Raw genomic sequence first — 13,602 nt, 5'->3', positions numbered from 1 at the left:
GTTCTTTCAGGCACCGCTTAACCAGGGCAGAGTACCAAAGGACTGGAAAGAAGCTAATGTCACCCCCCTATTTAAAAAGGGAGAAAAATCTGACCCAGGAAACTACAGACAAATGTCACTTACTAGCATCACATGTAAAATCCTAGAACACATAATATGTAGCAACATCATAAACCACTTAGACAAACATAATGTCCTCACCCCATACCAACATGGCTTTAGGAAATATAGATCATGAGAAACACAATAGGACTAATTGATGGCTTTTCAAAAGGTTTAGATAATAGTGAACAAATACATGCTATCTTACTAGATTTTTCCAAGGCTTTCGACAAAGTTCACCACCATAGTTTGCTTAAAAAATTAAAATATTTCGGCATTAACGGTCCATTGCATCAGTGGATTTAAGATTTTCTGATAGGGAGAAAAAAAACTGTAATAATAAATGGCTCTAAATCGACACCAATAACAGTAAACTTAAGTGTACCTCAAGGTACAGTCTTAGGTCCACTACTATTTATAATTTACATAAATGATTTACCAAATTGCATTACCTCAGGAACTTCTTCATCGTTCTCATACCTCAGGAACAAAAGTCAGATTATTTGCAGACGATTGCATAATATATAGAACAATAAAAACAACACGTAAGACACATATATTTTACAAAGACAATAAGATGAATTACAGAAATAATCAAATTGGAGCATGTCTTTCCACCCAGAAAAATGTCAGTTGTTAAGAGTAACAAAAAAACTAAATCAAAATTAATTCCACTTATCTTATTCATGGCAAACCAGTAACACAGACTAAAAACGCAAAATACCTAGGTGTTATAATAAATGAAAAACTGTCATGGAATCCCCATATTGATGAACTATAAAAAAAACAACAACAAAGCATTAGGGTTTATTAAATGAAATTTCTATAAATCAAATAAGAACATAAAACTAAACTGTTTTAACCTTGGTTAGGCCAATAATAGAATATGCATCCTCCGTTTGGGACCCCTCAACTCAAGAAAATATTAAGAAACTAGAACAGACACAAAATAGAGCAGTGAGATTCATAACAAACGAATATACACATTTAATCAGAGTAACACCTTTAGTAAAATCACTAAATTTAGAAAGCCTTCAGGACAGAAGGCTCTAAAGTAAAGTAGCAATTATACATAAAACACTGAACCATAATCTTCAAATACAAAAACAAAATTTAATAAAATACTCTGAAAGACACAAAGATAAAGGCACATTCCTCGTCCCATATGCTAGGACAACTTTGTACAAATACTCCTTCTTCCCTAGTGCTATTAGAGCATGGAATGGGTTGCCTGAGCTAGCCAGGAAAACCAGTGACTTGGCAGAATTTAAGTCATTGGTTAATATGCATGACTACATACATGACGCGTAGGACGTAATAATCTTCTTTTTTGAAGTAACTTCTGTATTATATAAGATACGTTAGCTAGCCGCATACGGCCCGCTTGACCACCTCAAGAATTATCAAAATAATGTTAAATTATTAAGATTTTAATTCACCACTCATTTTCATGTAAAATATTTACTGCACTGCACACTTTACTGCATATTTACTATTTAATATACTATAAAGTAGAAAGTAAGGGTATGTATGTATGTTACGAATAGAAATAAAAACTGCTTCACCATTCTTGATAAAACTTGGCAGAAGTTATCTTATATAATCAAATTGGAGCATGTCTTTCCACCCAGAAAAATGTCAGTTGTCTAGAGTAACAAAAAACTAAATCAAATTAATTCCACTTATCTTATTCATGGCAAACCAGTAACACAGACTAAAAACGCAAAATACCTAGGTGTTATAATAAATGAAAAATTTTCCTTATGTACTAACTTAGACCGCAATGCCCTAAAACAAACTGAAGACCCTGAAAAAAAAAAGTTGACCGACTCTATCAAAGCTATAGTATTTTATGGATCTAGGCTTTGTTTACAATGTTGACATGAGAAAAGATCGAAAGGATTTATATCTTGATCTACTTTTAAGAAGTACACTTTGCACATATAGTTTTTTACTTTGACATATGAAAATACAAAATATAGTCTATTGATTTCATTATTTAATAAAATTAACCTTCAAATTTGTGTTTCAAAAGCATTTTTACATAAATTCGTTCCATATATCTGCGAATTCAGAACATCCTGACTTACTTATAATCCCATTCATTTAACAAATAGGGTAACCCCGTACTTTATATCCTATGCATCTATCGCAACTTTCGTTTTTAATAGATATGAATGTTTCGGCCTCGGGTAAACCCATTTTCGCAAAACTAATGTTATTTTCGTAGCGAAAGAGAATATCTTGAAAGGATCATTAGCTAAGTTTAACATACATCTAAATCCAATCCACTAGATTAGTAAACACAAACTAAGACCTGCAGGACGCGGGTAATGTCAGGCTAGTAAATAAATAAAACGTAACAATCAACTTCGTTGAACTTATGAAGTATTCTTAAATGATCAGATTTTTGGAAACGTAATTTTTCGAAAATTTATATTAGATGTGGTTATTTCATTTATTTATTAACTTCGAATCTTTCAAGTACTCTTTTAGGTTTAGTTAACTTTGTAATTATTATTAATCGCTATCAATTTTATTAATGCTCGTGGCTTAAATTAACGCCAATTTTCAATGTTTCTGGATAACTTTGGACACGAATTTGATTGTGGCCGCTGGCTCTCCTGTCATAAAGTATCGAAGAGGTTGTTTGCACCGCGTGAGGACAAACTGACGAATGGGTTCAGGATTTGTCATTTGCAGTCGATCTCACTTGTCACCTGACTTAAACTTCAAGGTAAAGACCAAATTTTTCGCAACTGTGTATGATGATATGAAGTGACTTTAAGAAAAGTTACGACTGTGGATAAACCAAATATAAAGAGAAAACCTTGTTCACTTCTCAACGTGTTAGGGACTAAAAGATTAAATACGGCTGCAACATTTGGTACGTAACTATGTTCTACAACTGGAATCATTATTAGGTTATGTTTTTCAACTGATTTTTGGCTGCGGCCCTTCAAGTTATAGTAAGTTTTCTATGTGGCCCATATACCTTAATGAGTTTGACATGCCTGATGTTGCTGGTTTGAGTTAGTTATTACATTTCCTAAGAATTCATTATTTTGATTCAAAGTTATAATTATACAGGATTGATTTATTTTAAGTGCACATATTTCAACATGAGGATATTTTCAAAACGTAAACCCAATGAAAGCTTTAGGGCCTAATAGAACAAAAAAGCAAGTATTAAAAGAGAGTCATTAATCAACCAAGAAATACAATCCATGTGGAAGTCATCCATAATTATAATGATACCACCAATCAACCTCCACCTGAGCTATTAAAACTCTATTACACTGTTTCTTTTGGAGATGAAAAGTGCTAAGAAGGGGGCAATGGTATAACCTTGCCATGCACACAGCCATCCAAGATAGCGCAGAAGATGCGCACTATTAGTGACTAGACAAAGAAGGATACTGACATTAGAAAGAAAGAGAAAAATTTCCGCCCAAGTCTAGAGCTCATGAAGATGCTGTTTTCAAGGCACACGTTGGTTTATGTATGTGTCCTCGTTGAGTTGCCTCCCTTAAGTTATTACAATATTTTCAATTCTGTCTACAGACCTCTAGACTCAACCAACACTTATGATTGTTTTTCATTGATGTTTCATCAGCTTTTTTGAAGCTTTCAAGTTCATATGAAAAAAAGTTAAAGCATTAACTCACTGAAATATGGACACAAAGACCTCAGAGGGTAAATAGCTCAACCTCTAATGTACTTAACACAGTGACTTCCCAAAGAGGCCATAACATCACCATTATGATGCATTTTATATGTTGAAACATAATTGATTTGACAGTCTTAATAAAATCTTAAATGCTTTTAGTAAAATTATAAGCAACAAACAAAAACCCCTTAGACAACTATTCAAGAAAAATGATCTTAAGAAAGCTCAAAAGATTTGAAACAATTAAAAAACAAAACACTAGGTCACCATTTTAAAATTAAACCATCACAGAGAAGATAAAAGACACTGATCACATTAAAAATAAATAAATAAATAAAACACTCTTTTGTTGACTTAACAATGAAGTCCTTGAATATAAGCAACTTTGTGATGTAAAATTTGCATGTGATGTTTGAGTGAAATAGTGGTATAAACATATATTTGTTTGCAATAAAATACTTTATAATGTCAAATGCACAATTGTATGACAAATTTCCTCAAAGATAATAAAGATATATCAATATAAGTATTTCTTTGGTATTCTTTTCTTTACTTCAGTTTTGTTGTGTTTATGTGAGGACAAAGAATTTGCTAAATCTACCACTGCAAATTAACATAAACACAAACCAAATGTAACACAAAATGACATGTCTCTTTTCAGATTTCCCTTTTTTTTAATTACGCCTCTCAAGGACTGGCATATTTAAGAATAAAGTCCTCTGATTCATGAACGCAAATTTGTAAATAGTATTAGATGACATAATAGCTATGCTGACATTAAGGGCTACAATGAAAAGATTCTTGTTTTTTTTGGTTGTTGTTTGTTTTGTTTTTTTATAAAATCCAGATTTCCAAAATAAAAAAAATCAAAATACCTGGTAGTAAACAAAAAAATCATTGAAGGATAAAAATTCAGACAGTTCTTTATAATAAAACATTTAATTTAGAAAAACACTACCCAATTCAAATATGAAGTTTTATAATAAAAAACATTAGAAAATCAAAGCCGCAAGCTACCAACAGAAACTAAATAGCTGCAAATGAAGTTGCCACATGGGCCAATGTAATATTTACAAATATTTACTAATTTTCTGTGAAGTTTAATTTTTGGCTCATTAATTGATCAAAGAAAATTTATTTTTGCAACATTTATCTTGATCATCTATTCCTTTGATATCTTTTCCCTGGTTAAATATGATAATTACTTCTTAAGAAGATAAAATCATAATTAATCATGTAAATCGAGCCACCATTTATTTTGTTTGACAATATAAATTTTAAGAATATTTAAATGAGTTTTCCTAATTATTTTGTTCTGGTTGTGTTAATCTTTTTGTAGCTAAAGCCAAATTTACAGCTGAATGTGTCTGTCTGTGAAGCCTTGAAAAAGTAAATTATATATCTAATAATACATGAAGCTCCAAAGAAGAAACAATTAGAAAGTGAATCTGCCGACTAGGAGCAAATACGAAAAATCAATCTATACATAGAAATATATCCAGCATTATTAATGTTTTTATTTGTTGTCAAAATGCAAAAAAATATAAAGCAGTTTTAAATGTATCATCTTAATGATATTGTTAATAAAGACAAAAAAAATTTAGGTACTCTGAAGTTAATTCACAATCAGTTTTTTTATAATTATCAAATTAATGATGCTGTGTTAAAAAAATGTATTCCATCTTGATGGTAGATAGATGATAAGTTCATGTTTTATGTCCTTTTTAACTACATATGTAATGTGACTTGACAAAAAAAAACAATACATTATACTGAACGTTTTCTACAGTTTAGTTATCCCACAAGCCTCTATTAACAATTACTAATTTTAAACTTTTCAAACTTGTCAAAATATATACAGCATTATGGTCAACAAAATCTTTTTATTTCAGAAAAACTCCTGGAACATAATCATTTACTTTTTTGCTGAATAAAAAGCTGAACACAAGATAATATACTTGTCAGAACTAAACATCATGATTCCACTTTGACTAGAGTTGAAGAGGTGGGAGTTGAAGGTGTTGAATCACCACAGTCAATATCTGGTGCCACACATTTCCACAGACCATATGTGGTCCCTACAGTGGTCTGCCACAGCCGAAGAGTTCCATCTTCACTTCCACTTGCATACAATTCACCATCAGGAGAAAATCGAACACAATGAACTGGTCCAAAATGTCCTTTAAAAGACTCTGAAATTAGAAACCATAGTGTTCCTTTATTTATTTTTTAATGATAATACTGATGGCCCATGTAGTTCAGTCATAATCACACATTACCTTACCATTTCACAAAATCTCAGTTAGTAAAGATGATGATTAGCACAAACTTATTTTTATTTTAAGTGGTCTCTGAACAGTGAAAACCTTTATTTATTATGTGGTTTGCTGTTTGTTAGTCTATCTGTCTGTCTGTCATGTTTAAATCTCAAAAACTAAAAGCTCTATTAAAAATCTTATTTCATCATTGGTAACAATGAAAGGGAGTCACTGAAAAATAAAGGGAAATAATATTTGATCTCTTGTAACATTCATATAGATCTACAAAGTTTCCTTTTTGAACCACATGTATGCTTACTTCTTTATATTAGCAATTATAACTGTAAAAGGTAACTAATGTAAAAAAAATAAATCAAAAGTAAACAGATTTCACCCACATGTTTGCATGCTAAAAATAGGTGTGGGTGTATATGAACGGGAGATGTAGTTTATTTTAGAGTAGGGACTTCTCATGTTTAGCTGGTTTGGTTTGGTTTTGGATTTTTGGCACATGGAGAATATGTTCTTTAGCGTGACTTTCACAACAGGGCTCTCTTTCTGCTTTGGAGGTGTGCTTCCTGGTGGTGTTTTCTTCTGAGTTGAAGGAGAGTTGGTGGGGTTAATGTGTCCATCTGTGTGGCTATGGACTTTCCTATCTTAACCACAGCTGGGGCTTGTCTTTTTCGAGCCTAATCGGCCCTTGGGGAGGGCCAATACAGCTGACTTCGCCTGACTGAAGATACATCCATTTCTGGTCTTGTACTCCTGCACAGCAACTTCCTGTTTCCACACTTTGAGTAGGCTGAGTGGCCAGTGTGACAGTTTGGGCATTTGAACTGGGCTGTGCAGCCCTTTTCCTTATGACCCTCTCCAGCACACAGTGCTATTCTTGCAGACTGCCGTGCCATGTCAATAACCCTGTCACTTAAAGCACCTCATTGGGTTAGGTATGTAGTTCTTCAATTGAAACTCGTAGTAATCTGCCTTCACATACTCTTGCGGTGTCCTAGTTCCCAATGTGAGGATAATAGTGGTGGTTTTGACCTCCTCGCTATCCCTACGCCTGAAAATGTGCTGGGCATAGAAGACTCCTTCTATTCTCTCCACTATTTCCTTCTCTGAATATTCCAGCAAGTCTCAAGAGCTGATTACACCTTTGCAGGTGTTCTGGCTCATGTGTTGCATATGACTTCCACATGGAGATCACAGATTCTTCTGCATTGTAAAAGCCCATTAGAGTGTAGCTAGCTATCAACTTCGAGAAGTTCAGATGATTTGTGCAGCTTTGATACACTCTTGGGTTCTCCCACAACTGACTTGACTACTGTAGATGAGAAAAGGGCTCATGTTTGTCAGGCTTTTTCCATCCTCTGCACCTGACAACCAGAAATGATGGCCAGGAAGCACAGCTTCTTTCGCCTCACCTTCATTTCCTCAAATCTGCGTTTCTTGCCCAGACATAAATCAGATACAGCAGCTCCCTGATTGACCCGCTAGCCACTGCCCTCCATCATAGGTCAATGACCATGCTAAAAAACTCAGAGTGACCAGCCAGGTCAGTTGACCCAGAGAGGGCCATCTGGGCCTCAGGTCTAGAGGAACAAAGGACTAAAGTACTGTTTTGTAGTAGCTTATCCTTGGATAGGCACCTACTCAAATATCAGGATCTCTTTATCCCCCTTAAATGTCACAGTCCCCAGCAAACTGTTTGGTCTAAAGACGTAGAGAGATTAGATAAATAGAAGAGTGATGGGTAATGAAGGCAGACTGAGGTGAAGCGGAGACAGACACAATGATAGTAAAGAAATAGGGCACTTTTGAGCTCCAAAAGTGGTAAGCAAAGATGAGTGCAGTTTAACATCATGTCTCGGGGCGGCACGGTTCGCTGACTTGCAAGATAAAACTGGACAAAGTACAGGCAATAAGATAACAGGTCTGACTGTAAAGATTTATGAGCTATAAGCTAGGAATTGGTGTTATTCAACTTTGTGGGTCCAAATAGATATTATGACAAAATTAAGGTATATGTGTCATGGAAGACCAGAAATGAAGACAGCTATTATATGTGCCGTAACTATATTGGTTACATATGTTGTTATTTGATGTCCTTAATAGTTTAAAATAAATATTGTTATCAGTAATGGTGATTATTATTATTATTAGTAACAGTAATTACATCAAGTGAGTCATCCCTACAACACAAGCAATAATAATTGAGAAATTGTAAGATTTTATTCATTAATGACAATCTTATCATAACATACAGTAAGGTTTTGACAGGAACTAATTGAACCTATATATATATAATATAGGCAAATAAAAAATCAGATTTTAAATATCACTTTTATTTTTTTGATCAAAATATGACAAACAGGCCTGAAAAACAAAATGTAATTTTGAAGCAAAAAAATTTTTTTTATCACTTTTCCTAATCCACCTTAGGCAGACCCTACTTCCACTACAGCCCAACATAACCAACACCCTGTACAGCAGTGCTGAACAACTGAAGAAAACAGCACACTTTTTTCCTTGGCACAGTCTGCAAAAGAGCTCACAGCTCAGCAGCAATAAAGCTGGCAGAAAAAGAAGATGATCACTTTTCCTAAAAATTCAAAACACCATTCAAAAATGTATTATACGTTGATATACTAGCTCTGCACACCAGCACTGTTCTTCCATTTATCACAATATTCCAAGATGACTCATAATCCATACTTTTCTAATTCAAACATGAATCTGAGCATTCATAAAACTTGTGCTTTTTTATTGAAAAATGTTGTTTATTATGTCCAGAAACCCCACTTCCCTTTTCCACTTTTTTGTATGCATCCCCAATTTATCAAAAGGCCTGCAATTCACAGTTTAGACCCCAGTTGTAGTCCTAAGGGAATAATGCCCCAACAAATACACACACATTTTGGACAGTGAATTATATATAATCTTTGTGGAACAGTTTGAAAAGGGACACCCTTTTTCATAATTTAATGCACCCTTACCCATGACTTTTCTATATTTTGGCAGTTATAGAGTACATCAACGAACTTCATGAATGTTCAAATAAATGTTTTCATAAAGGGCAAAGAACTGTTTAAGGATGGGTTTAATTTAAAAGTGATATTTCCTTTATAGTCCACAACAAGCGCCCAGGAACTAATTGAACCTATATATATATATATATAATATATATATATAAAGAAGATGTTTTACAAACGTTATTGCAAGATTTAAAAAAAGGCTTGGTGTAAACTACACACACGCACGCACGCACACACACACACATATATATATATAATTTACATATGGGTTAACATGCATATTAGTTGAAACATACGACTATTTTCATAAACTTTAGCTATTGTTAACGTTATGTATTTCATATTCCGCTAGATCCTGATATATTAAGCACATATTATTAATAATAATAATTTTATTTATAAAGCGCTGTTAACAAACAAAATGTAGGCTCAAGGCGCTGTAACAACATAACAAACAAAAACACGAGAGCTACAATGACAGTTAATCTAAAAAAGTTTTAAACAGATAGGTCTTAATGTTCTTCTTAAAAGTGGTGTAGCATGTTGTCTGTCTGAGATCAATGGGGAGTGAGTTCCAAACCTTTGGGTCCGTGAACTGAAAAAGCACGCAGACCGTAGCTTTTGAGGGAGAAACGTGGCACCACTAAAAGCGTTGAGTCCATTGAGCGCAGGACTCTCTGGGGGACATATGGAGTAATCAGTTCTCTAAGGTACAAGGGCATCTCATTGTTATATATACACTGATGACAAAGTGTGGCGACCTTGTAATCGATTCTCGCTTTCACGGGAAGCCAATGGAGCGTGCGCAAGAGCGTAGTAGCAGAATCTTGTCTAGTTTTTTTAAGGACTATTCGAGGGGCGTTGATCTGTATACGTTGCAGCTTGGCTATTTTGTCATCAGGTATACCTGCTAGCACGGAGTTGCAGTAGTCAAGGCGGGAGAGTATGAATGCCACAGCTAGCGTTTTTGTTGACTCTGTTGTTAAATATGGTCAGATCTGGCCTAATCTGCGCAGCTGCAGATAAAGACCTTTGCAGAGCTGACTTATGTGTGGGTCGAAAGATAGTGTTGAGTCGAAGAAAACTCCAAGATTCCGCACTACATGGAAAAAAGGAACATGGCAGTTCGTGATAAAGAGAGAATCTGTGCTTTCAACTTTTGAGACATTGTTCATAGTGCCAATCTTAATTATTTCTGTCTTGTCTTCGTTCATCTTGAGTTTATTTTCAACCATCCAATCGCTCACCCTTGCAACGGTACTACTGATTTTCTCTGCCAGATGCGACACCTCTGAGGGTACTGATGAATCGTATAACTGTGAGTCATCGGCAAAGAAATGGTATAAGATGCCGGTTGGCCGTATGACACCGCTGAGTGGATATGTGTACATAGTGAACAGTACTGGGCCTAGAACTGATCCTTGGGGTACTCCGTACTTCAAAAGTAAGTTTGTTGATTCCGTCCCGCTAACAACGACACTTTGGGTGCGTTCCGTCAGGTAGGATCCAAGCCACTTTAGGACGACTCCTGCTAAACCAAAAGTTGCAGAGAATCTGGCCATCATAATTTCATGGTCTAGCGTATCAAAGGCTGCGGACAAGTCCAGCATGGAAAGAATTGACATGTGGCCTTTGTCAGAATTGTGAAGTAAGTCATTTAGTACCCTGACCACTGCTGTCTCTGTGCTACGGCACTTCCTATATGCAGATTGAAATTCTTCCAAGAGACGGTACTGTTCAAGATGAGAAAGAATTTGCGCTAACACGATGCGCTCCAGAAGCTTTGACAGGAAGGGAAGATTTGATACCGGGCGATAGTTTTTTAGACATTCCGGGTCAACACTGGATTTTTTTAATAAGGGCCTGACAAGTGCATGCTTAAATTGCTGTGGTACAATGCCTGAAGTCAGTGAAGAGTTCACAATGTTAGTAATTGTAGGTACAAGCTCATCTAAACATTCAAGGAGCAAGGAAGTTGGAATAGGATCAAGGTCACGTGACTTATTTGGTATCTTTAAAATAGTACTTTTGACATAATCTTCAGATACACGCTGAAACTCGCAAAAAGGAGTATTTTGAAAAATTGGAGAGTGGTCAAGCTGTGATGAGAGGGATGGCATGTCATTTCTAATCTGCTCAATCTTCCCAATGAAGAATCTATTGAAGGAATCAGGAAGTTCAGATACTGGGATAGATGACGGCAAACGTTCGTTATTTGCTCGCCCTAACATTTCAGCGGTGATCCTAAATAGCTCCTTTGAAGAATCAGAAGTTTCGATTTTTTGTCGAATATGACTAGCTTTTGCGTCTCTAATCATACGGTTAACCTTGTTTTTTTCTTTTATGTATATTTGTCGATGTATCGTCAGACCTGTCTTTTGAAATGTACGTTCGGCACGTCGGCGAATAAGTTTGGCAGTCTTTATGTCTTCCGTCAACCAGGGTGCAGGTGGCCTAACATGCGGATAACATTAAGAATTATTGAAATGTGTGTTGGATACATGATGTATTATTATGTTCTTAAAAGTTCTATCATTTTTAAGAAATTCACTGAGTTACTAGATCTGTACACAAAATGTTACATTAAAGTTTCAAAAATGTGTAGACAAAATAGATCTAGATCCATTTTATTACTTAGAAACCAACAATGAAAGGGCGGGGTAAGACACATTTGGCCTGGGTAACTGTAAGAGTAGATCTAGATTTATCCTTGACTATCAGATGTGTTATTTGTTTGCTAAACAACTCAAGCCTATTACGCACAAGGAAAAACACATATACTCACTGGTTTGCTGTCCAACTTTTAGTTTTCTACCGAAGTTCAAGTTTGTTTACTTTTGGGCAGGGAGGAAGAGGGGGATGAAAGTGTTACTTTTTTCTAGGATTGGTTAACCCAATGCTAAGAACTGTAAATGTAGTCATTGTAGATCAAGAAATCTAGATCTCGGTATGGCAGATTAAAGGTCAAAGCTTCAGTACCTTCTATCAAAGTTTTTTTTGTTTTAGTTGAAATTATTAAAAAATGTATCTCTAGATTCTCCTGTTATTAACAAATTATAGTTTAGCGCTAATGACTAAATTGAAATCACTAAATACTGAGTTAAAACGCTTCAGATTCCCACTATAAACTAACTAACTAAGCACGGTGCGCAATGTAAACACAACACCCACGTAACTCAGGGGTAATCCGGAACAATCTCATTCATACAAATATTTTTGAGTTCTCAAAAAAATAAAGAAATATAAAGTTTTCTTTAAAATCATGTTGTTTTTTTTTCAGTCTTAAAGGAATATCTGTAATTTACAAAATAAAAGGAAAAGAAAAAAACTATCTGACATAATTTAAAAAAGAGTCAAAAAGAATCTGTAGCTTCCTGGATCATATTTAAAATAGAGGTGTGACATTAGTTTCTTTTCAATCCCTTAGAACTCTACCTAAATTAGTTCATTAACTGGAATGCTGTCAATCTAGAAGCTTTATTTGATTTTATGTTTGCTAATAGTTTGTGGATCCAATTTTCTGGTATATCTATGTTTTCAACTTGGAATAAACTAAGCAGTCTCTTTATATCCTATACCTGACAAAGCTGACTCAAAAGATTTAGAATGTCTGCTTTTGTTTCATTATCATTATGTGTTAAGTTATCTTCTCCTTTTAATTGGAATATTCCTATTGTTTCCATGAATATTTAGTTAGTATTAAATTTTCCATGTTTTTGAGATGGATTTTAATGCATTTCCAGAGGAAATCAATTAGTTGATTAATGCCTTGTTTTTTGTTTTTTTTTTTGCTAGAAATGATTGTTGGAAATTAAATGCAGCTTGTTAAAAAATAAGTTAGGTTGCATTTATTCCATGATAAGGTTTTTCTTTTTAGTTTTTACCAGCCGACCAGCGGCGTAGCATACGCCACCTACCCTTTTTTTTCTGAGCCTCACTCTCTGTCACCATGAAAGTTAAGTGGGGTAACTCTAGTCCAACTTGCAGAAATAAAAGAGTTATCTTTTCATGACTTTTTCATTTTGGTGTCCCACATGGTCGGGCCACAAAGAGAATTATATATATAGATTTGCTTTTATTTGACTATTTATTTTAATGACATAAAGGTCAGATAGTCCAAAAATTTTTTGACCGTTCTTGTGGTGTTTTCCCTGTCTCCCAATTAATCTAAACTTTAGCACAGAAAAGATCTACAACATATAAAGATAACTATGAAATACCTTGCCTAGAAAATATAAAAGGAGGGTTAGGTCAATCAAGGGTTTGAAAGCCAAATAAGAAAAAAAAAAGATTTGGAAAATGTGACTCATGAGGTTAATTAATTTTGAAAAGTGCCTAGTAATTCCAAGCACTGTGATTAATAGGGTGAAGTTAGCTCAGAGTATTCCCCCCCCCCTCCCCAAAAAATTTCCAAATAAAAACTATTATTGGTTTGTTCTTTTAGTGGAACCATACTCGGTTGTTGGTTTGTAGCTTCAAACATCTAGTACAACTACACTTGAAAGCAGATGTATGCAGAAACACAAGTGAAGTGAGA

The 13,602-nt window shown here is 34.6% G+C and overlaps 1 protein-coding gene across 1 annotated transcript in view; it reads right to left on the bottom strand.

The window, feature by feature from the left end:
- Positions 1 to 1,195: 1,195 nt before the first annotated feature.
- LOC106064690 (serine-threonine kinase receptor-associated protein-like) overlaps positions 1,196 to 13,602 on the bottom strand; it is a 57,618-nt gene continuing 45,211 nt past the window's right edge. Inside the window, exon 7 of the mRNA XM_056033737.1 lies at positions 1,196 to 5,964. Within this exon, the coding sequence (XP_055889712.1) occupies positions 5,747 to 5,964 (218 nt within the window). The 3' untranslated portion in view covers positions 1,196 to 5,746. The remainder of the gene's footprint in view (positions 5,965 to 13,602) is intronic.

The sequence above is a fragment of the Biomphalaria glabrata genome, chromosome 6 (genome assembly GCF_947242115.1).
Source record: "Biomphalaria glabrata chromosome 6, xgBioGlab47.1, whole genome shotgun sequence".
NCBI classification, from domain to species: Eukaryota; Metazoa; Mollusca; class Gastropoda; family Planorbidae; genus Biomphalaria; species Biomphalaria glabrata.
Note: the sequence above shows the minus strand (reverse complement) of the source record. Positions and strands in the feature narration are given on the sequence as shown.